The sequence below is a fragment of the Phalacrocorax carbo genome, chromosome 2 (genome assembly GCF_963921805.1).
Source record: "Phalacrocorax carbo chromosome 2, bPhaCar2.1, whole genome shotgun sequence".
In the NCBI taxonomy this organism is placed as follows: Eukaryota; Metazoa; Chordata; class Aves; order Suliformes; family Phalacrocoracidae; genus Phalacrocorax; species Phalacrocorax carbo.
In genome coordinates, this window is record NC_087514.1 from 147,598,926 (window position 1) to 147,625,418 (window position 26,493).

The 26,493-nt window shown below is 37.7% G+C and overlaps 1 protein-coding gene across 1 annotated transcript in view; it reads right to left on the minus strand.

Moving 5' to 3' along the window:
• Positions 1 to 26,493, minus strand: part of DNAJC1 (DnaJ heat shock protein family (Hsp40) member C1) — a 109,570-nt gene that overhangs the window by 18,556 nt on the left and 64,521 nt on the right. The window contains exon 8 of the mRNA XM_064444780.1: positions 25,159 to 25,325. Coding sequence (XP_064300850.1) covers positions 25,159 to 25,325 — 167 coding nt within the window. The remainder of the gene's footprint in view (positions 1 to 25,158; positions 25,326 to 26,493) is intronic.

The window sequence follows — 26,493 nt, forward strand, 5'->3', positions numbered from 1 at the left end:
TCTGGCAATACTGAAGGATTAGTTTGCTCACCCAAACCACTATGCACCTTCTGTAGAAAAGAAATATGAATGTGGTTAATTGTTTGTCATCACTCTTACATAAGCATCTACACTTAGCAATTCCATACCACCTCTTTCAGCATGATGCAGTTTTATACTATTAAGATTTTTTTAAAAAGATGAACTCTATTTTCAGTCACATTAAAAGCAACATTTTATTAGACAATAAAGCATTTATTTTCAAGAAAACAGCCTGAATTTTTAGACCTGTTAATATTAGTAAGTATAAACCTATAACCTTTTGTTGATAAAATTGGGAGGAGGCTAGTATTTGAGAATTTATAAAGAAACATTAAGAGTTATTTATGTTGACTTGACAATATAATTGCATTTTTTAAGACTAAATTTTAGCTTTAGTGTGTTTCTTCCTGTCATCAATATACTGTAGATTCAATTAAAATCACTGTTGTATGGAAGTTTGGATAAAGTTTTCAGTCTGGCTAGGACTTTGTCCTATGCTTCATCCACTTTTGGTGGATGAGCATGTCTAGTCCATGATCTTGCAAGTAAACCATGAGGCAACATCTATTTAAAAATACCTGTGCAAACATTTGTAGAACAAGGGTCCTGGTAAAACACCAGACAGTTTTGCAATTCAGGATAAGTTTAGCCTACAAGTTGGTGGTGTTTCTATCCAGTAACTGTAAGAACAGAAAGTAAAAGTATCCTTGATTTAATTTCTTGCCCAAAATATCTCATTTTTCTTACATTATTCTTCCATATTCTTACAATTTCTTGCTTCACCTACTAGAAGTCTGGCATTAGTCTTGTTTTATCAAGTCTAATACACATCTGACATTGTCATCCACCTGTGGCTGAAGACTAAGGACCTGCTACAGTTCTAAAGATCTCTTGTGAAGCTCTAAATATCTGCTAAAGGGCATTAATGATCTGAACTCATATTCAAAGCCACAACATGTTCACGTAACCCTTTGTTCCTTCAAAGCCATAACTCAAATTCCATTTCCACCAGTACAATTTTTATTGATTGAGCCAACAAAACCATAAGGACAGCTGTACTGTTTCAGACCAATGGTCAAGGTAGGCCAGTAAGCTCCTTTGTGCCCAGGGAGTGCAGCTGCAGGAAACTTTACTACATACTTTGTGATAACAAGAAGGACTATATTTATCATTCATTATTTCCAGTCCCTCTCTGCTTTGAAAAAACAGGGGCCATATGTAGATGCTAAGAGGAAAAGGAAGGGAAGCATATAGGTTACCTACACTTCCCCATATATTTTCCCTAACTCCAATTATTTTCAGCCCAATGAATTTATCTATGCTGATATATTTTCTCTATTTAATAACCCCCAATGAATCTCTCTTCCAATATTTTTTCCAGTCTTCACTGAAATGACATAAACTTTCTGGATTTGTAACATCATCTTCTGAGGAGTTGCACACATCTGCTACCCATTATACATGGACTGCCTTATTTTGTCTGTTTTGAACCTGGCTCCTGCTAGCTTTGATGTCACCTAGCTCTTGTCTTTGAATGAAGAACCAGCAAATAGTCTAGGCTACTGACTTCCATGTCACTTACAACTTTGTTCAAAAATATCCTCTTATAGTATTCCCCTGTAAGTTGTCTCTTTCTGGCTAAAGAGTCCTACTCTAGTCAGCTGGTTTCTCATATAAACGCCATTTTATGCATAATACTGCCCATGATACCTTTTTCTAAACCACCTGCAATTCCATAACAAACCACCTCTCTGAAACGAGGTACCAAACTGCGCACAGCAGGATTAATCATAAATTTATACGATGGAAAAAGGATTTCTTCTGGTTTACTTTCTATTACTTTCTTAACAATTTCTAACATTTGCACTGTTTTTTTGAATGATACTGAGCTGATGTTTTTAATGAAGCCAGCACTGATAACTCCTATGATCTCACTCCTCAAGGATCATGGCCAGCTCAGAGCTCATGAGCTTGTGCATGAAGTTAGGACAGTCATCCACTACATCAACATTTGCATCCTTTCATAGTTACATCCTGGGAAGTTTTTCTGACATTTTATTGCCCAAGCAGTCAGACTCATAAGATCATCCTGCAGTTCTTCAGTGTCTGTCCTCACCTTCATTATTCCAAATAGTACTACCACTGATAAACTCTCTCATGTCAAAGCTCACCTTATTACCGTATTATCATGTTCACTATACTAAAGGAATACACTGGGCAGCACAATTCCTAGCAGAAACCCAGCCAAACTCCACTGCTAATTTTGCTCTACTGAAAGAGCTATTTATTTCTACCCTCCATTTACCATCTTTTAACTAATTATTTATCTGGGAAAATACCCTTCCTCTTATCTCATAACTGCTTTTTTTCCTTAAAAGCCTACAAGCCTTGTTAAACTCTTCTGGAAAATTAAGTGGACTTTATCTATCAGATCACCTTCTCTCTGCATATTTGTTAATCCTTCAAAGAAGTCCAGAGGGTTTAAGGCAGGACTTCCTGTTGTAGAAGCAATGTTCAGGTCTCCACGCAGGTCATATTTACCTGATGTTCACTAACTCTACTCTTTCAGTTTTTGATAGTTTTCCCTAAAGACATGTCAGATGTACAGGCCTGTAAAGGTTCCTGAATTCCACTGACAACTTAATAAATAAACAGAATGACACATTTGCCATTTCAGTCCTCAAGCACCCAAGAAAATAAACAGCTAACTGAATTATTAATCCTTAAATTTTTTTTGAACTCTTGGTTGCATATCCTCTGATCCCAGTAACTTAAATAATTTAATCTTGAACAATATATTACATAGGTCTAAAAGAACATTAGAGATCAATTTTAGAATTTTTCAAAGCAACTACATGTAAATGTGAAGATACAACTAATTATCTTCACTTATATCATAAGCTTGTCGAGATAACAACCTAACCATAATAATTTTTTTGTTTATACTATTCCTCACACAGGAATACCTTCAGTACTAAAAGCATTCAAATATTAAACAATACACATAACATAAGCAGACAACAGCTCTTAGAGAAGAGTGAGAGCCTAAGAAGAGAAGCATGAAGTTTCTTCTGCCTCAAGTATCAGGTCTTCTACCATATGCAGCAGAAAATGTTCTAGTGCAGAGAAATTCTTCCCCTCACAGCTGCCCCCAACCCGGATTAGGGATATTCTAAGCAAGAAGTTGAATCTATTTCTGTTACAAAGCCAATGATGAAGCTGTCTGCGCTCCGCATCCCGTTTTTGCTCTTAATCAACATTATAAGCTGGCTTTCTACACACATTCAGCTCCTCACTTCTCACCATACCCTGCTGCCTTTAATTTCTCTGTCCAATGTATTTCCACCCTGCTCTCTGGAGCTACACATCATATAGGAGAGAGAAAGAGAAAAAAAAAAACATAGAAAAACCACAACACACTACCAGTAAGCCATGTGGTTTCTTTAATTTCTAAACACACAGTTGAAAACAATTTTTCTGCAGTAGGAGAGTCCGTAGGAAAAGATAAGACTCCTCTGGAGAGATTTTTCTAGACCTTGCCTGTTTCAGAACAGGGAATTCACAGATATTTCAATTAGTGCTTCCCTGAATAATTCTGCATCACCCCTTGCAATTCACCGCACTATAGACCATTTCCAGTACTGAACAGATCCTCACAGATATACATGAAACTCCTCTAGTGACATTTTGCAATAACAAAAATGTATGTTTCCTGTTCTTTAACAAAGCATTACCCTGAAGATCTTCCCTTTCATCTTATCATTACTCTGTCTCTATAAGAAGTCTTGCTGACAGAACCTGTCAAAAGCTTCATAAAAGCCAAGTACACTGTAAAGCTCTAATAATAAGGCATAACTTTTCTTTAAATTCACACTGACTTCTTACTATTATTTTAAAATTGGTGCATCTAATAGTATCATTCACTTCATAATTTCAAAAAATTACCTGGTATGGAATTCACGCTAACTGGTCTGTACTCCCAGAATCCTCAATGAAGCTCAGAAATTGGTATCCTATTTCTGTCTCTCATTTCAAGGCTCGTTAAAGGAATTGCTAAAATATTAACAGCAGTATTAAGTGGATTTAATATCAGAGTTCTTTTTAGGTCAACTAATGATGAAGACCATTGTTCCAAGCAATTTTTTTCATCAACTTCAGATGAATGCTTCCATCTAAAACACTCCCTCCCCATTTGCCTTCACTACATAATGTCAAAAACTCCCTAAATTGTTTTGTAGTAAACAAGGGTGAAAAGACCCATGCATCTTCTTGAAACTGCTTTATATTTTGATCATCCACCTCTTCAACAAAATCCTTGGCAGTGTTCCTTCATCTATTTTCTTTGAAAAAAAAGTAATAATCTTTTGTTTGTGGGCTTCCCTTATTTTGGATTTGCATTTGACTTAAGCTCTTTTGCATAGGCCTTTACCTTTCTGAAGTTTTTTTCCCCAGTTAAGCAGCTATCTTCATATTTTAGTCTGAGACAAGAATAACTTCGTTCCAGTAAAATGCATGTATTTGAGATTCTTCCACTGGCTACCATATTGATTATTCAAAATTTTGACTTTTTTTTTTTTTAAAAAAAACTTCAAGCAGTTTGTTAACCCATCCTAACTGCACATCAACAGTCGACTTTTAAACACAGGGAAAAAACCTAAGTTTACTTTGAGAGCTTAAGCATATTAGAAACCAATAAGCAAATATGTCCATAACTCTATAATACCAATATAACAACTCTCCTATGCTTTTGGGAAAGCAAAACCAGTTGCCATCTATGCAGAAACATCAGCTAAAATCTTTATTTACACATACATTTCACTGCTAATGCAGGTCAAAAAGAAATTATTATTCAGCTTCCTCATTCCTAACCTGTGCATGCGTGTGTGTGTGTGTTTTTTCCTTGCTTAACCCCAGTGGGAAGCCTAAGTGAATAGATTCTCCCACCACCACCTTCGGCAGGGGTGCTGCTGAGCTATTCCTAGACTTATAATAAAGCCGTACCTTAAGACTGAAATATTTCTGTTCTGACAGGCAGACAAAAAGTGGGGGAGGAGGATGAGCAGTAAATATAAATCAAGTAAGAACCAGCTATGTGAAGCAGTAAGACGCTTTTTTTACGTTGGGACTATTTAGAAAGTTGCAGATACTTGAAAAACAGTAGTAATCAGCCATCTGACAGACAAGGTGACAAACAGTGACTTAAAAATGAAGCACTGGATAAGCTATATACTCACAGGATGATTGCTATTATACCACATTCATTCCCATGTCTCCCTGGCTTTCACTTCAAGCCAATGGCCCCTTCTGTGTCTTCCTTCCAGGCTGAGCAGCCCTTTAATACCAAGTATTTTCTCCCATGAAGGCACTTGCTAAGTTAAAAGGTCACACTCCAAGTATCAGTAGATACTGCTTCCAACCCATGAGTAATTTCTACGGATTTTCTTTAAGTCTATTTTCCACCTTTTTTGATGTAAATCCAAATTACAAAAAGCAGTTCACAGCTGATCTTTCCTCCCTTTTCTTACTCATTATTTATTCTTTATTCAAGAATTCAGAGCCAAGAGTGGTTTTTAATACTTTCTTTGAAAGTGCTCCGGCTCTTCATAAAGGACCTGTAGGGGAAAGCAATGCTGAGGAGTAATTTTCAGGTTTTGTGGCACAGGAACACCTCAAAACACACCTTTAAATTACTTTAATAAAAATAATTTCTTGTCAATAGAGCTGAAATTGCTCTAAAATAATCACTTGTTAATGGCTAGTCATTGATATGAATGATCATCTGGTTAAAGCTACATCACCTGGAAAAACAGGAGGTAAAAAAAATGAAAACACTTCAGTATTTTATTGTAAAAACCTTTAGAAATATGATAGGAAAAGTGAGAAATTTTTATCAGGTATCTGTGGCAAGATTTTGGTAGCCAGGGTGGCCTCTCTGGAGGGAGGTGAGGACCTGCCCCATGTTGGGCACAGCCAGCTTCAGCCAGATCCAACAGACCCGCTGCAGGAGACAGCCGAGCCCAGCAGCCAAGCTTGGTGGCACCTCTGGGAAAACATATTTAAGAAAGGGCAAAATGCTGCATAGCAGTGTGAGGAGTGAAGGAAAGTGTGTGTTTAGCCCCAGTTGGCAGCCAAGCACCACAAAGCTGCTCGCTCACCCTCAGCCCCAGTGGGATGGCGGAGAGAACCTGAAGAGCAAAAGTAAGAAAACTCCTAGGTTGACATAAGAACAGTTCAATAATTGAATAATAACAACAACAGATTGTAATGAAAAGAGGGAGGGTGTGGGGAGAACACCCAGGAAAAACAAGTGATGCAACTGCTCACCACCCGCTGACGGATGCCCAGCTGGTCCCTGAGCGGTGATTGTTGCCCCCAGCCATTTCCCCCCACTTTATATGCTAAGCATGACGTCATATGGTATGGAATATCCCTTTGGTCAGTTGGGGTCAGCTGTCTTGGCTGTGCCCCCTCCCCTCCCAGCTCCTTGTGCACCTGGCAGAGCATGGGGAGCTGAAGAAGTCATTAGAGTAGTGTAAGCACTACTTAGCAACAACTAAAGCATCAGTTGTTATCAACATTATTCTCATACTAAATCCAAAACACAGCACTGTACTGGCTACTAGGAAGAACATTAACTCTATCCCAGCCGAAACCAGGACCATGTGAGAAACAGCCCTGCAGACACCAAGGTCAGAGAAGGAGGGGGAGGAGGTGCTCCAGGCACCAGAGCAGATTCCCCAGCTGCCCGTGGAGGAGACCTTGCTGGAGCAGATATCCACGGTGCAGCCTGTGGAGGACCGCACACAGGACCAGGTGTATGTGCCTTGAAGAAACCATGACCTGTGGATGGCCCACACTGGAGCAGGGAAAAGTGTGAGAGGGAAGGAGCAGCAGTGAGGAGCTGTTACAGACAGTTCTATTTTGACTGGCAATAAATTGTCCCCAAGCCTAGTCTATTTTGTCTGTGACAGTAATTGATTAGTTGATCTCCATGCCTTTACTTCAACCTACAAACTTTTTCATATTTTCTCCTCCAGTCCTGTTGAGGAGAGGGAGTGAGAGAGTGGCTGGGTGGGCAACTGGCAGCCAGCCACAGTAAACCCATGAAAGAATTACGAAGTAACAAATTACAACATCCTGGTTTGTATTTAGGAGAAATTTTGGAGAAGAATTCTTTGGTGATCTCCGCTGAAAACTCCAGGAGGAGATTACCAGCACCCATGATTGCTGCTGTTGGTTACAACAGCACAAATACCAGATTTAAAGTAAAACTTTGCTAGCAATACAGTAGCCTGCAAATCTACCTCCACAAGAAATCAATTTTTAAAATGTTACCTATTGAGTATAACGAAACAAATTGGTTGGATTTCCTACACTAACCAATTATAATTTTAGGTAAAAGTTATTGACTCCTAATCACAAGTTACTCCCTCAGTGATTTAGTCACTTCTGAAAAAAATTATTCACATTTTTTGTTTTTTGACTAGCTTATAAAAAATAGGAAAATCTTCCATGGATTTCTACATTCTAAAGATGTTATTGTAACCTCTTTTAAATGGCAGCACGTATTGATTGCCATCACTGAAATACTGAAGCCCTTTCTTGATCACAAAGGTTCAGAGAGATCACAGATAAAAATTACAATTCCATAAAATACAGATAAAGTAAGTGTACACGAAAAGGACACAAAACCAAGAACAAAGTTATTAGAGTGTAAATGTCCTCATTTAAAGTTAGAGAATAATTACTCCCTACACAGTCCTCAAATAGTATCAGAAGCCTAAATTAACTAATGAACTTCCTACTCCTGACCTTCTTTAATGAGAGGTGTTTTGAAGAATCATTTCTATTTCAGTTTTCCTTGATCAGTAAAGACAGCTTATATTTGATGAATAAGATTTTCTTCTCAGAATACTTTCTTCTAGCCAATTCAAATGACATTACCTCTGTATTCGAGAATGGAGTTAAAGTCAATGTGTAAATGCATACCACTTAAAAGTACAGGATCACAGAATGGCTGAGGTTGGAGGGGGCCTCTGGAGTCATCTGGTCCAACATTTTGCTCAGGCAGGGTCACCTAGAGCCAGTTGCTGAGAAGCATGACCAGACAGCTTTTGAATATCCATCTCCAAGGGGGGAGACTCCACAACCACCGTGGGCAACTTGTGCCAGTGTTCTGTCACTCTCACAGTGAAAAAAAGTGTTTCCTGATGTTCAGAGGGACACTCACATTTGAGCCCATTCTTGTATCCTGAATCACAAAGCCCTGTTAAAACAGTTAAATTTGGGTGAAGGTATAAGTAATTTATAGGTTAGGAAATCGTTAAAAAAGATAAAAGGTTTTTCACAGTTACACTTAAAAGTCCACATGGCTTGGGGGGGGGGGGGAAGGTACCTATCAAAGTCAGTGTAGAAATACATCCAAAATCCCAGCACTCCTCCACGCAGTCACAACACATACATGGAGGCACAGCCTCCTATAAACTGCTGTTGCACTTCTAGTAAATTTGAGTTTTGTTTTCAGAGGTCATCCTTCCTATTGTATGAGGGATGACATTTCAGGAGCTACAGTTCTTCTCATACATCTCTCAGTACATACTCATCACTTAATTTATTGCCATCCTTCTGCTGCTAGCCCACTCACATCAAACTTCAAAAATCCCAGAATAAAACCCCTATTTTTTCTTACATTATACTCTTTCTCCTTTCTTAAGCAGATCCACCAGTCATGCTGACACTGCCATATGGAAGACATTGAGTTATGAGGATGGGACATCACTGTTCTGTGATGACTTCTCCAGCAATGGTCTAATTAAAAGATACTAAGAACCCTTCTTGGTAGCGAAGCTGCTGTGTCCTCACCAAAATGAGACATACTCAGCATCTAATCGCAGTACAGGTCACTGCAATACCTGAACTTGTTTAACAGGAGGAAACACAACTGGATGCCTTAAGGTTCATCCCAGGCCTAAGTATGAATTTTCATGAAACAAATATCTCTTGCTCTATAACATCAGGATTGGACACCAGGAAAAAATGGTATTTTAAAATTCTGGTGCTTGGCAAAGATCAGCCTATCTAAGAACTTTACAAAGCTGGTAATATGAATGAGATGACATTAAATAAAGAGCATGATCCTTTCAATTTATACATAAGCTGGAAGCTCATCAACTAGAAATGACATAGAAAGAGTCACATTTACTGGTAGAAGGGTGACTTATAAACTTCCAGTGTTACTCAGAGATCAAAACAAGCAAAAGGTACTACCAAAAGGATAAAATAACATCTGTCCAGAAACACAGAGATCCAGCTTTAGAAAATAAAAGAAACCCCTAACATGCAGGTTTTGTTTTGTTTAATCTGGAATGGTTTTCTGATCCTGTTCACACCCCAAACGCAGTTACACAAACATAACAGACTAACACATCACAGAAGTGGGACGTGAGCACTCAGGTGTTAATTCACTGTAAGTTTAGGCTGGAAGTTAGAGAATGCTTCAAACAGTGATTTTCAGCACGCTAAAAGGACCTGGAGGGAGTTGGATTCAGAGGGGGAGAGAAAACCCTAATCCATTCTAATACGGATCTTGTTCCATAGCAAGTTCCCTCTAGTATTAACATAAAAATATGTTAACTAGTTATTTGCAATGCATCAACTCAAATACAATTTACTTCTTTAAAAAAGGAGCTAAAGCCAAAAAGTAATAAAGCATCTGTCTCTAGCAATACCACCTGAAAAAGGCTGCTGCTCTACAATTGATGTTTTCACACTTCAAGTTGTACCAGGCTTTGATTTTGGACTTAATACAAAGCTTTCTTTAACCTATAGCTGTTAACATGCCCAAATACATGCAGGGATGTTTCAAATACCTACCTACATTGCCATAAAGCAATCTGAATATTCCTCCTATGAAGTAGATAGATTTCAAAAACATGAAAAGTAATTCAAATGACGACATATTTTTATGGCTTTTGAAATGAAATTGTTCTCTTGAATTTACACAAAGCCCAACTAATTTTGTCTTTTTCTGTTTGTCATTACAGAAAACCATGGGGGGAAAAAAGTTATTTCCTGGTGCATTCTCAGAATCAAATCTCTTTTTCCATTACGCAAGCCAGAGGAAAAATGTCATGATTAAATGGTTCATAAATATAACATTAAAATTACTACTTAAGTCAATGTAATTGAACAGAAATTAAAATGTAGTTTTTAATTGCATATTATACCTTAAATGGTAGCATTTAGCAGAAAGTGTTAACTCATTTATTTTTTAATTGTTAGCTGCTTCTAGGCAATTGTTTTAATGCAGAAAAAAGTGAGAAGCTCTTCAGTAAATTTGATTGTAGGACACTCAGGCATGCAGATCAAATAAACTATAGGTTGAACAGGTAATTAGGTTTGGCCTGTGATACATTAACATGGAGACAAATTCCCAAAGAAACGGAATAATTTTTTTGTTTAACTCTCTCTCAAAACACCACCCTATTTGGAGTTTTTAAATGCAGTTTGAATAGTATTACCATTTGATAGAGAACATGAAATTGCAAATCTTCTAGAGTACACAGGTCAATGAAAAGAATTGTGTAAAATTCAAACTTGAGTAAATAATTGCACAGGATAGTAAGTCCTCAGACTGCAGGTGGCAACTTTTTTCATAATTACTTGATACATTAAAAAATCTTTGGCCATGCTGTTAAATTCGCTAGAGAAGATGAGCCCAAAGGCATGCAGACACATTAAAGCATATGATTATCTTTATTAGTAAGAAGTGGCTTTCCTTGCAAGCTTATTATTTGTCTCATGAAATACTAAGCAGACTGAGCAAGTGTCAAATACTTAACAGCACTGGGCTGTATACTCTGCTTTAATCCACTTCAGTATAACAGGGCAAGTTATGGGTATTTTGAAAACATTAACATATGGTATTAAAAACCATTTGGTACACTAAACCATCCTGAATCTCGCAGACTGTGTTGTAACGAACAATACTACCAACACCGCTCATCCTGCTGACTGCTCCGCAGTGCTGTTCTCTTCTGTCTTCTATCCAGCTTTTCTGTCTTGCTTCCTAGCACACTTGATCATAAGATCTCTATCTCAATAACTTTTGGATTATTTTTTACCTTGGTCTATTGCTGGCAATCTGTTTCTCCTACCTTTATTCACCTTAAATAGTTTATTCAAAATCAGTTTTTGTTTTGTTGTCCCTTGGCTTCCTTCATAATACAGTTTCAGCTGTGCCCATCAGAATTATTTCAACACCACGGTGAATGTCTGACTAACATTCTTCATCCTACATCAAGTGCAACTAAGATTATTTCACTGGCAATGCACCTTGCTCTGCCAGTAATCAGGCATTCCCCAAAACAGCCTGGATATTCTGGTCTCTTCATTTTTAATTTGAATGCATGAGGTACTTTGCATCCCCAAAAGGCACAAACATACTGCACAATTACAGAGCAGTTATGTCCACCAGTGATATTCAAAGATTTCTTCTATACTAAGTATGGCTCAGCAAGTTAGGTCTATCAGTATGTTAAAACCCAAAAGAAAAATCCAGCACCCTTCTCCAAATGGACAAGATGTCCACCGATGATAAAATTCTGCTAATGAGGATACCAAAATTTAGACATTTTATTTCAGTATACATTTCAATTCTCTTTGACAGAGAACAAAAATAGAGAATGGTATTTAGCCTGCAACCTAACATATTTTGACATGGCTCAAGGCAGCTGCGAATTTTGGGCAGGGGGAAGGGAAAGGGGGTAAGAAAAGAAAAAAAACCCTAATAAATCTATACCGATCAAAACCAATATGCATTTAGGACCCTGAATGGGCTACGTGGAAAATACAATGAACACGTTCCATACTAAACTAAATTTTCAGTTCTGTTTTCCAACAGTGCAAGTTGTCATGTAGTAACATTGGGAGGCAAAAGAACAAAAATTCTGAGAAGCTTTCACGGATTCCTAAGACACAGATCTGTGATGGCAACATCAAGCAACTGCACTTCCAAAAGAACCCCAAATATAAAAATCACTAATTGTCATTAAATAGTATATGTGTAATTGAAATAGGGACGACACTACTTAAACTGCTTAGCATATAAACATTGAAACAGTCTGTCAAATTTCCAACCATAACCACAAAGTCTGGGCTAATTAAAAATCAAAGCTGGCCTTCACTTTTCTCAAACGCACAGCTTTTCCTTCCCATAATTTGTGGCCTATTTGAAAATGTACCATTAATGTCAGTCTCATTCCTCCCATGCTTACTCTCTCATTACTGGGAAAGTCTTCCAAACAAGGACAATAAAGAAAAAGCCTAAGGCAGCAAAATATTGCTGATACTGGTAGATATCTACTCAAGACCAGCACAGTTAAAAAACCCAAACACACACACGCACTAGAAGTTACTAACTTAGTACCTAGATTCCCTGTTGACATTACTTTCTTTACAGAGCTGTTCCAAATCAGATTTCCAATGTGAATTACAAGTATCACCTAGTAAATAGTAAAAATGGAAGTATTATGTCTTCTATGTTCAAGTATGTGTGTTTTAACAAAACAATGAATCCAGGCACACAGTTTATCTCATGATAAAAAGAGAACACCACTAGGAGAACTTTGGATGGTAAGAATGCTGATGTTCCCTAAAGACATCTATGTAAAAAAATCTGATGCTATACAACACATCAGACCTGCTACTTTTGTAAGGAAATGCACGCTTACTTTGTGAAAGTCCAAGGGCTGCAGCAAAACACAGATTTTTTTCCATAGCACTCAACTGCAAACAATGTGAGAACCTCTTCTCCTTCACAATCTGCATCTCAAGGATAGTCACTGTATTTAAGAAATTCTGCCTTTTGGAAATTACCGGAAGTGCCATCACCAATATGACAAACAAATCTCAACTGGAAGGTACCATTTCTCATGTTGTGCCACCACTAAGAGTGCTCTCCTCTTTTGCAGGTTTGGGTAAGTAATATTTTATCCAGTAGCATTTTATAAAGAATGGTTCAGGCCAAACAATTTGCATCCCAAATCAAAGTGTACTTAACTTCAAATATGGACACAACTCCTATTCATTTAGATGGAATGCAATTGCATGTTCAAGTGTACTGAACTGAAGCTCTGAAGACTAAAGGTGATCCTTGCAAGACTGCGTCCTGCCTGTCAAAAACTATACAGAAAACAGCTAATAACTAGATTGAGATTCTCTGAAAATTCCTAAATGGCAAAATGCTTATGTCAGTAGTATTAAACCACTCCTTGGCAAGGCAGGATCACATATTTATCTTTACTGGGAAAACAAAAGCCAAACATATCTCTCATTTATTTTTAGTTGCTGGAGTTTATCCTAGATTATAGTTTCTGGGCAATTTCTATAAATAAATTTGACCAAACCCTACTATAGTCATGGCCTCAGGAGGAAAAGGAAAACAGCAGCACTGTGCATTGTGAAAGAAGGTAAGACGATGAATCTAACGAGATTTTAACTGGTTTGTCTGGAAAATACGATATAGAAACATCAATATTTATTTACATTATAAACTAAAACTAGATTTATTTGAAGCTAACTTCATTCTCCAATTTAAAGATGGCTAAACTTGTACCAAGAAAAGTAACTATTTTGCAACAGTCTGCACTTTTCAAATTGATGTTAAAAAGCTGAAAAGTGCAGCAGTGAATTGCACTACAGAAGCCGGTGCCATAAACTGCAAATTCTTTCTGATCCCTAAGCTGTGGATCCTGTGAAAATCCCATTTCAGGGATATTTACCATCCTTGCCTCTCATTTATTGGCCAAATTCAGATGATACACTGTGTCAATGCTGGACTGCTCTCTCTCCCTCTGTCAGATAGGCAAGAGCAAGTTGGGCAAGGTCACAGCTTTCTCGTCTTCCTCCAGCTTCTACCCCTTATATGTGCAACTACAGTCTCTTCCTTCTGCTTCTCCACTCTTCCTGTCATAGCTGAGACAGGAGTGACTTTGTTTTGGGTGGTGACAGGGAGGGAGCACTATCAAGCTAAAAAAAAGAAATAAAAAAAATTCAGTATTTCCACCACCCCCTAACCCCAACCAGGCTAAATCGGAGCAGTCCCATTGTATCTTTTTCTACATCTCTCCCAGGCCAAGACGAAGACAAAAATGGTGCAATGAAGACTAATATTTACAAAGGCACTACACAGCTTCTTGCAAACTTATGTAAAATGGATATCAGCTTCAGGACAGAAGAGACACTCCCAATGAAAACAGTCAGAATTTCAGTGGTTGACTGGGAAAGATTGAGTTACTGTTTCTCCTCACAGGTACGATGTTTCTCTTATGTCAACTACCATGTCTTTCTGTGATAGGCAACTGTCATGTCAATCTCAGAAATGAAACAGGGCTCAAGACCTGAGGTAAATAAAGAAGTCCAACCTGAGTTACAAAAACTAATAGAACAGAAGTTATATAGCCCTAGTTTGGACCCAGGCAGGTGTGTAAACAGAGGTTATAGTGCTGCCCGGTGCAGAAACAGAGCTGCGTTTTAAAAACCCTGTGTGTTTGTCCACACAGATTAACACTTTGCACAATTACCTTGAGCTCTTGGGTAGTTTTAAACTGACAGACTCAAAACCTCAAGGACTACAAACGGAAAACACACATGTAAAACCAGTCAGACTGAACTATGTCAGCAAGTCACATCAATCACTTCTTCTGGAATACAGATTCAGCTGAAAAACTACTGAAAGCTAGAATTTGACACCACAGCATCTATAGTACGGTGTTGAAATCAGTGTATTATTATTCTTGTCTGTACAAGACAAGAACCTATGCTACTATATTTAATTAGACAGAAAGTTTAAAACTCAAGATCAGGAAACATCAGGCAAATGTCAACTGTATGGCCTTAATTCAATACATATGCACAGCTGATTTTTTTTTTTAACTAGCGTTTAAGTGTTCATATAACATATTGTTACTATCTTTAGGAAGTACGTCCTTAGAGAAATATGTATTTTGGCTGTTTGTTTCCTTTGCAATCGAGACTGAATTTTGGTTCTGCTGTGAAACATACTGTTTCCAAAAAACTTTTTCCCTGGCTGTCATATCAAATAATTTCTCTGTATCATTTAGATGCTTTTAAAATAGTCTCCTTAAAGACTCATAGCATGACTTTCCTGCTTGCATAGATTATACAACCTCTCCACCCAAACTAGTTCTAGCCAGCCTGAGCATGGCACTTTTGAAAGCAGAATATTATTGAATTACATATTCTGTAAACACACCCTTATTTGCTATAAATACAAGAATAAAGAAAGAAAGTGTTTGTGCTTTAACCTATCCAACCTAATAGGTCAAAGAGAAAGAGGCAGAAAAGGAAATACATAAATTCCACATTCTTACATAGCAGTTGTTCAGTTAGTGTTTATTCACAGTCTTTATATATTCCTGACCTATTTTAGGCAAAACTCCGTAACTCTTGGTTCAGAGCTTACTACTTCTGGCATTTGTCCCAGTCATAACAACTATTTTCTCTGAATCTATCTCTAGGAGAATTTATTTTCTTCACTTTGTATTTGCAAATACAATTTGTTCTTTGATGTATAACTGCCATAACACTGAAAACACCAGCCTGAGATACTAGTCAAAGAATATATCATCATCATCCTACAACTTTATTCTTCCTTAAGAAAAGCTGAGGATTAAAAGCACTGCATGTTTAATACTGCAGATGAAATTAGATTTCTGACCCTAATGATTTGATATTCACAGCTCAAAAGCAGAGAAGTCTTATTCTATATTTAAAGATGTGGGTCATCCTCTCCAAGGAAAACTCAATAATTAAAAATAATTTTAAAAAATTTCACATTTATTCTCTCCTTAAAGCTATTCAAGTCCAAAGTAAAGTCCATAGAGGCTTAAATATTTAAGACAAGCCTGAAAAGAAGGTTATTGCCTGCATTTAAGAAAAGATGATTCAAAGAGCACATAAATCTATTGTTTCTAAACAAAATTAAAAAGACACCAATTCACTAGAAATATGCTAAATACATTAATTTGCTAGAAATAGACCACTCTTTTTCAACAGTCACATAAAGAAACAAAAAGATTAGCAATAAAACCAATAAAAACATCAGCTGTTAAGTATGACACTTGAAAAATTCAAAGTTTTTTCTGTTTTTCTCTTGTTCATTAGGCTGACTGACTTGATGGCTACCAAAGAGGAAGAGAAAGAGGAAGAGAATCACTAATATGTATGTATGGGACAAAAAAAATTACACAAACATTTTAGAATAACCAAGGTGCCCACCCACTGTTTTGGTAAATCAAGTCCTGTTCCCTACTTCACAAGCACAGTATGTAACAAAAGGGTGCCTTCTGCACACTGTCCCTGCTGTTGTCATCAATATTTTATCAACGTAATTCTGCTGCACACAAGAAACATGTATACATTGTTCTGTACCTGTTCACTGACCTCAGGCAGGAGCCTAAGTACATTATACAGGTAGAATTAAACACCTTTTTTTTTTTTTAAAGCATGTGTATGGGACAAGAGTAACTTTTTTATTAACACTAATAACTCTAATATAACTCCTACAGTTATCGTATTTACCTATAGGACACAAACTGTAGAGTTATTTTAAAATGCAAAACCCAATATTCTACTCAGGTTGAGTTTGCAACATTTGCGGTGACACATAGCATAATAAACCACAGGAAAGCCTGGAGTCTTCTGACTTAACACTTTCAGTACCACTCCAATGCAGATTTTTGGGTGTTTTTTTTTAAATGAAGTATCTTTTTAGTGACAATACATTGCTTAAGAGTTTGGTAATAGAATACTGAGATTTTCACCTCGAGGTTACTAAATTCAATATGGCCCAGATCAATAGTGACTCAAAGTCATCACCATTTGATGAGAGTTTGGAACTCCAGTTAAAATGTATTATGAGCTTAGACTAGCTCCTAGTGAATGGCTTCATAACTGACACTAACAGGTATGGTTGCTGGCAGTCTCAATATAGAGCCTTAAATTCAATGGGCACACAGAGTGATTTACTTTCTTGACCTACAGCAATCCCTCTGGGTCAGGGTTGAGGCACACTAGCAGGACACCACGGGGAACCTCTGACTGCTAGCTGCTTACTTGTACTTTTCCCAGGAACAGAAGAGATTTAGAATACAGACACACTTTTCAGATACCATATTTGTTTCATTGCTTAGAAAAAGAAAATTAAGTTATTTCAAAAACAGATGACCTCAGGTGCACACCAAAACAGAATAACCCTTCCCCTTGAAGACCAATTTATTAAAACATCTGGTTTACACAGCACCTTAATCCTGCTAAGATACAAACTGCTTGCTTAAGGAATTAACATTTTTTAAAAGCCTGGAAACTGTATTCAGGTAATCCATCATATGACATCTGATTAGAACAAGCACCATGTTATTTGCTACTAAAGAAAAAGCATACTCAGATTTCAAAGCAACACAGATGTGGGAAGATTCAAGGCAGAAGAGAGCAGGTGGCAGGCTAGCTGGCAATTATGAAATGTGCAAGATTATAAGATGACTAAGATTTAATTGTCAAAACTATACTTTTTAAACTAACAAAATAATAATTTAGCTTTTGTATAGCATTTTGTCTTTCAATGTTATAAAGCAGAGGGATCTCCTTTGTACATTTAAAATTATTTTATATTGTTGCTCCACACCCAGCTTTCAAATAAAACCTTCATGATTAAAAAGCTCACTTGGTTATCAATACCCTATCTATGAAAACACAGTGCTTTGATGGCCCAGGGTGAGAAAAATAAAAATACAAAACTGCATTTTACCCAGAAAAGACCTCAGTACAAGATGACCACAGCCTACAGTTCAACAACTGTTAAAAATCATAACTATTATATTTCCAGCATCTACCAATATATTGTGTAAAAACAATGCTTATGTATATTTTTGTTTCACAGTATTTTTAATAATTCTAATTTAAGGGTAAAAAGTAAAGTGTAGCACATGCAGGAGATCCACATTACCTAAGCTACCCCAGCTCTGTGCACAAAAATAGTTTTTACTACTCCTGCTTTAGTAAAATCAAGCCAGGTGCTCCTGCAATATCAAACACACCCAAATGCCAAGAAGTGCCGCAGGATAACATGAAAAACAAAAATAATGAGAAACATGATTTTTTATCCATACATCTGGTCCAGCTGGAAGGGATCAGGCACTGTCTTTCTCCACCTTTATCTTCCCTTTACAGAGCAAGCAAATATCAAAAGGTCAAAAGTATTCACCCCTCATTGAGGTAGAACTTGGAACTCTATCTTCAGAGACGAATGAGTCAAATAATGATATGGAATGAAGAGGAGATTCCAGTGGAAGATGATGAGCAGTCTGTAAACCAAAAGGAACTATAATCCTGGTGCCAATGAAGACAATGATAAATCTCCCACTGATTTCTCAAAGGCCAAGATTTTCATGCAACAACAACATTATTCGCATACACAATGAACTCTCAAAAAACCAATGTGTATTACAAATCACATAAAATCAAATCAGAACAAAGAATATGAGAGAAATCCCACTGGGAGAGAAATTACTTGGCAATGATTCATCAGTAGAATAATTCCAGAAATGGTAAATACATATATTCTTGCATGAACATTTGCAGAAAGGACAGAACGAGATCAGATGTAACAAAACACGCCCTCTACTAAGTTGCTCTTTTTTCTTCCAGCTCCACAAAACAGGTTGCCAACAGAAAGTAAAGGGTTAAACGGCTACAAAGTAATGCAACAGTAACTTAACAACATATGCAGGCCACAAAACCCAGAAGGACGCCCATGGTAACATTCCCTCTAAATTTCCCAGAATTCCTAACAAGCATACACTTTTTCCAGTCAATTTTCTGTGACAGATAAAGGTAAAAATAAAAATTTAAAAAAATCAGAAGCTTAAGTAAATTAAGCTACTTATCTCCTCTCAGCAACCTGAAATAAGATCTGATCTGGGAGTACAAACATTCAGTGACAAAACAAAAATAATATTAGAAATAAACTTTTTCAGTACTTGCTTTGAAGAGCTTTGTTATCAGTATGAGAATAAGCTTTTAGTAATTCCTCTCAGCTTCATAGTCATATACAGTTTGTGTGAATACTGTAAACAGTGCTACATTAATATGCAGTTTAGTGTGAGATAAATGTATGATTTCTTACATAGAAAAAAACCCTCAAGAGCCTCATTACTTCACTTCCATGCTCTCAAATACAATTGAGTCTGCGCACACTATTTTCAACAGAAGGAGTGTAAGAACAGGATAAATGGTCAAAGAAAGATTTCATAAATGGTCTAGGTAACATGCTCTAGTTATGCATCTCCCCCTACATGTGTTCCCAAATCTGAATTTAAACATCCTCACTGCAAATTAAATTCAATATTTCTTCTCCTCTTCTGGTCTAAAAGTCCATCTATTTAACCTTTCCTTATAAATATGACTTTCTAAATTTCTTTTTATTGCTGATCTAGTCTTCCTGTTAATTTTTCTTTCTTTCTGAAAAGTGCAATGATCAAAAGCTACACAAAAAGTCCTTACGGTGGATGGATCACTGCTACAGAGAAACGCAGAAAAATTACCTCTCAGTTCTGTAATACTGAATATCCTCTGAATATCTCCCAATAGCTCGCTTTCTTTAATATTCAGTTCTAAGCAGAGAGTAACAACATAGCAAGACAATGCCCTAATGGACATAAACTTATTGTGTTTTACAGACTAAGTCAGAAGAATAACTTTACCACGCTATAAGCACATTTCAGCCAGCTATACAACTGTGTGAAAAAAAATGAGAAAAAACACTCCTCCTTCTACATCCCTTGGTAGATCATTTTACCTTGCCTAAGAAGGGAGCTGTTTTCTTCTCTATAGCCTGTTCCTTATCCACTTCAATACTTAAACCCTATGGAAACAGTAATCAACAGTACATCAATAGCTTCTATATCATACTCAGGCACCAGACAGAAAAACCCCAGAAGTTTCTAAGCAACTATCAACAACAATTAGTGAGCCAATCCCAACCACACTGTTCTCCAAACTGCATTTCGTATTATTTTCCATGCATTTTTACACTGCTGTTATTTCGTTTTGAACTGACAGTTAAGTCACCTAGTAGGGTGACAAAGGCACGTATTTTTTCCTTTTTAAAAAGGACAACATCTGCTCTTCAGTAAGGATAATACTTTAAATGAATTCTGGGGTGAGAACTAGCCTAACAGTGTCTTCTGACCTTGAGTTTAGAACTTTACGTCCCCTTTAGAGATGAAAATTGCTTGGAAACAAGAATTACCATTAGCCTTTACTTTCAAGATAATATTCACTAAACACTGAAGCAAATTATTAGTTTTATTCCAAAGCTATCCCCAGATTATAATTAATCTTAATTCCAGCCTCTCCGCCCAATTCCTCTTAACCTATTCTTTACAACATTTATCATCTTCTTCTATTCAGTTACAATACCCAACAGCTCCACTTCTGTCAAGTTGCATTTTATTCCTATACCTCCTAACCTATCAGACATATTGAAAAAATCAGCAAAAACTCATAGAATCATAGAATCATTACTGATGCAGATGATCTCTACAATCATCAAGTCCAACCATCAACCCAGCACCACCATGACTCCTAAATCATGCCCTGAAGTGCCACATCTACACGTCTTTTAAATACCTCCAGGGGTGGTGACTCTATCACCTCTCTGGGCAGCCTGTTCCAATGCCTGACCACTCTTTCAGTGAACAAGTTTTTCCTAATACCCAATCTAAACCTCCCCTGACACAGCTTGAAGCTGTTCCCTCTCATCCTACCACTAGTGACCTGGGAGAAGATACCAACACCCACCTCACTACAACCTCCTTTCAGGTAGTTGTAGAGAGCGATAAGGTCTCCCCTCAGCCTCCTCTTCTCCAGACTAAACAACCCTGGTTCCCTCAGCTGCTCCTCATAAGACCTGCTCCCCCAGCGAAGAGTATACCCGTCCAAGCCTTCTCTAGGAGGATGCTGTGGGAGACAGTGTCAAAGGCTTTGCTAAAGTCCAGGTAGGAAACATCCACAGTCTTTCCCTCATCCACTAGGTGGGTCACCCTGTCATAGAAGGAGATCAGGTTGGTCAAGCAGGACCTGCCTTTCAGGAACCCATGCAGGCCAGGCTGGATCCCCTGGCTGTCCTGCACATGCTGGTGAGCTCACTCAGGATGAGCTGCTCCATAACCTTCCCTGGTACTGAGGTCAGGCTGACAGGCCTGTAGTTCCCTGGATCCTCCTTCTGGCTCTTCTTGTAGATGGCGTCACATGGGCAAGCCTCCAGCCTTCTGGGTCCTCCCCTGGTAACCAGGACTGCTGATAAATGATGGAAAGTGGCTTGGTGAGCTCCTCTGCCAGCTCCCTCAGTACCCTCGGGTGGATCCCATCTGGCCCCATAGACTTGTGAGTGTCCAGGTGGAGCAGCAGGTCATAAACTGCTTCCTCCTGGATTATGGGGGGTTTATTCTGAGATCCATCCCTGCCTTCCAGCTCCAGGGGCTGAATACCCTGGGGATAACTGGCCGGACTGTTAAAGACTGTGGCAAAGAAGGCATTTAGTATTTCAGCCTTTTCCTCATCCTCAGTTGCAATGTTCCCCTCTGCATCCAATAGTGGATGGACATTCTCTTTGATTCTCTTTTTGTTGTTAACACATTTGTAAAAACAATTTTTGTTATCCCTTACAGCAGTGGCCAGGTTGAGCTCTAGCTGCGCTTTTGCTTGCCTGATTTTCTCCCTGCAAGACCTAATGAGGTCTCTGTACTCGTGTTACTTGCCCCTCCTCCAAAAGTGGTAGATTCTCCTTTTTTTCCTGAGTGTAAACTCATGTCTTTCTAGGCTAGCAAAAAAAAGCGGTGTTTTTTTGTTATTGTGGGTTGTTGGTTGTTTTTATTTTTTTTTTTGAAAGCCCAGGACACTGCCCCCTGAAACCACCAATTTTAAATCCACCAAACCTTTAACAGAAACACAAATATCGTTTTTTTCTTTACAAATACAATTTCCAGTTGTCAATAATTAGTAATATTGACTTTATGAAGAAAATTGTCATTTTATTTTCCTGCAGTGCCAAAGCCACACTCTTGCTCTACAAATAAAATACAGAGCTCTTATGCAATGGTGAGTCAGATACTTCTGAAAGCCATTATCTTCTAGATGACCCCTGAGGTCCCTTCCAACCTGTGATTCTGTGATTCTCCATGTTGGCAAATCTACTTTACAGGGCTATCTAGTCTATGATGATTACTTCCTAGACTAATATCTGTCAGAAAAATATACAGATTCCTGTTGCAGATGGAACAATAAAAATCTCAATTTTTCTCTTATACAGCTTCGATGCATCTAAATTCATAACATTAGACTTCCAGATTCACTCTTCCAAAGAGCACAAATGTACTCTTCCAAACTGAAAGAAACTCAGCCAAAAATGGAAGGAACCTAAGCATTCAAATATTATCACATAGTTAAAAAAAGGAAAAAAAAAAAAATCACAGGGACTGACTTCAACCTAACAACTGAACATAATTAAGTTTTTAATCAAACTGGGCACTCTGCACGGTACAGCACTTCCAAAACAGTAGTCCATGGATTACAGGCACCTCCCAAAGTACAAATGTCAGTGGTGCAAAGCAGTTCACAAACAATGTGAAATGAATTGTAATCATGTACACTTGGGATACTGACACCGGGGACAGCAACTCCACTTCCTTATTTCTGGATGGATGACACAGTAAAATAATATTTTATGAAGCTACTTCGATCTTTCCACATGGATAACTGCTCTTGAGCCTGGTTGACTGTACATAGTCCACATCCCTGAGCTATCGTGAAAGAAAAGAAAAAAAGCTAACAAGCTTTCCCATGAGTGAGGCATGACAATCCCAAGAAAAAGTCTGATGGCAAAATGGTTTAGAGTGTAACATTTTCCTAAGAAAAGCAGAACTGAGAGATGAATGTTACACACCACTTGCATGTCCGTGCAAGAAGCAGAAGAGAGATGCTGTCCTAGTTCACATCTATGATGCATAGTGGAGGAAAATACATCTTTCTAAAACAGGAAATATGTCAAATGATAGGAGCAATTCACTCATGGTACAACCGTCTTCCCAATGAGCTTATTACAAATCATATGACACAGACATTCTCACATTGACATACAAATGGATCCTCCAAGCTACTAGAGCCAGTTACATTTATTCTCCATTTCTTTGTACAGTTTATTAATCTGTTTCTCTCCACTACCGTATTAAATGTTGATGTTGTATTGCAGTAACATATTAGCTGTCAAGGAAAGGAAGCACACCTAATCACAGCTTGTTCAGGTCAAACACTTCACCCAGACAGTATACCTGCAAATTGCCTGCTTGTCCCTAAAATGTTAGCCCCATTTATAACAGAATATAATTCAAAAAATAAACTCATGGATCAAAATTATGAGATGCAACCCTGAACCTCTAGGTGTAAGCATAGAAAAACAAGTTAGTTACCTTTTCATAACAGTTCTTTGATACATTTTAATTTCTGTGACTTTTGTTTCTGAAAGGATGTAGAACTAAGAACTTATTCTCTTAGCAGTGACTCTAAAGACACAAGTTCTATATACCATGTATAGCAGGTGAAAAGTTATAGATGTAATAGGCCCAGTCTTATTCAATTCCTTCATCTTCATGGAAATCCAAAGAAAGACTCAATTCCCATCAGATGGGAAGGTGAATCTGGGGATCCAGATAGTCAAGCATGTAACCAACCTAAGGTACTGTAAACAAACACACACCTTTTTTCCTCTAATCATTTGCCCACACAGCCTGGTAAGCAAAGCTGATTCACAGAGATGCAACTAACAGGAATCCAATCCACGGGCGCTTCTGAGTTAAGGTAAACAAAGCAATGACTGTACATACGCTCTTAACTCCCAGGCTACTCATCTATAGAATTAAATATCTGAGGTCTTACTTCTTCTAAGTGCATGAAAATGAGCTCCAGCATTTAAGGGTTTGGAGTGTCAATCCCTTACACAGAAGTCAAAAGCTCAGCACATTTGCAGAACAGATTTGTTACAGAAATATAAAAGTAAACATAATGCAGATAAACTAAATAATACAGAAGGATAAAAGTAACAGCAAGAGAGAAGTGGGAACTGGGAAGTCATGATGCTTAGGGATCCAACAGTGGTAGATGATTAAACAGGCTATGCAAAATTGAAATTATTTTAGTAAAAATTTAGGTCTGGCTAAAAATGGGAGGGAGTCTTTTTTTTAAGCAGATCTGCAGCACAGGGGAATCAAACAAGTGACAGCAGGAACTTCTTTCACTATTTTGATGCCTAAGTCCACTCTGAACACACTTGTTCTCATCTCAGTCTTCTAGGCAAGGCAGATTTTCAAGTCAGGAGACCAATTTATAACATTTCTTCTGTCACCTGTGTATCTCAGTTCTAAGTCGAAAACTATACGTTTTCAAGCCAGTATGCTTTAATAAAATTTACCAGAAGATAATTACATTAACTGCCACTAAGAACCCTTATTTCCAAGTAGCAAGAACCATACCAGTAGGTCTAAATTGAATTGTTAGGACTTTTCCGTTAAGTCAGATAAAATGTACAAAGTATATAAGCAGTTCCATAATCAAAATATACTACACCTGGATATTAAGAAGCAAAGGTTTCTTCTTTCTTTTCCCTTTGCCTTTTTTTTAATAGAGAAGAATCTATTCTTGCAAGCAAAATGCTATCAACTGCAATTAGGAGAAAGAACCAAGCCTCATGTAACTTGACAGCATTACATTCTACTAATTTCTAGTGAGCAAGAATAGTATTTATATTAAAAACCATAGAGAGCTTTCAGATATTTTCGTCAACTACATCCTCTTGTAACAACGTTTCCAGTACCATTACATAAATTACATTGAACATCAATATAATCTTTTCCATTATGTCTCTGCCTGACAATTAATACTTCTCTAGACTTCAACAGTACATTACTATTGTGGTGGTATATGTACATTATTCCATTTTCTTAAGAGGCAAGCAAATGAATCAAGATTTAAAATACGTAACAACATAAAAGATTTTGAACCTACCTTCTTTTTTTGTGTTCTGTTCCTGCCTCCCAACCAATCATCCATCTGTTCTTCAATCTCTTCAATAGAAGCTCCATGATCATATGTCGGTATATACGCGCTTGACTCCAGAACCGTGTACACAGGGAATTCTGATTTTGGTTTCTTGACTTTAGGCTTCTTCTCCTCTATACAAAAGTAAAAAAGAAGAAAAAGTAATGCTACTAATAATGCACGCACTTAGCCCCTCTTCTATCTGAACTATGCCTTAAAAGGGCCAAATGAGGAGCCCCTCAAAAACACAGCACTGCTATACCACCTGGCAATTAAGATTAGTACAGGCAAAAGCACAGGGAGCTGTTAAAAGGTTTTGAGAGTCCAGCTGGCTTCAGAGAGACTGGCAGAGGTAGAAAGGTGAGTTTTAGACAATTTTGTGTTGCTTTATGGTCAGCTGTGCTGAGTAAAAGCTTCTGAGTCAATAGATAGCTTCTCTGTTATCAGATTTCTGTAGCTACAAATAGCTCCGTTCTAGCACTTACACATTTAGGAAGATTTAAATGTTGAATCTCATTTCTCAAACTGAGCACTGTTTTGGGCTCTCTCTGTCCTTCAAATGGTATTAAATGAGAGCAGCAAACTTAGGGGACAGGAAGGAGGGACAACCACCACCTAAACCCCAGCAACTGAAAACATATCTGCTATACAAGATAATCACAAAAGAAAGATGTAAGATTGATTGAAAATTGCCAGAACTTTAGGGAAGACAAGAAGATGAGGATCAGGAAAAGAAGCTTGAACACTCAGAAAGCATCCAGAAACCTCAGGTACGCCAAGTGGGACTCTCTTGGGTTTTCCTCATTGTTTTAAAAATAACTGGATGCTCCTATAAGGATGCTACTAAACTGAAAGAGCTGATCTAATGGCTGGCTGCAGCCAAAAGACGAAAGTTCTAGTCTACCTCCATCTTTCCACTCTCCACTGTGTGCTTATGTGCACATTTTGTGGTCTGACAATCATCCAACCACTTCGCAAACTAATTCTATTCACTAATCTAGTAGAAAATTACTCCTTTATACTCAAACGAAAAGAAAGAATCCAAGTTATTTAAAGGTGATGGGTGAGGAAAAGGAGAACCACGCTTCTCAGGCAGCAGCTGGCCACTAGATCAGCTTATCTGTCTTTGCAACCATGCTCTAATACTTTTCTGAGCACCAGAGAAGAAATACCTGTTTTTTCATTAAAACTTTCTTAAAAAAAAACCAACAAAACATCCTAAAGAGGACAGAAGAACTGTTCCCTACATACTCTGATGCAGAATTCCTTTTCCTAACCGTATATGTGCAGGAACAGAACAGT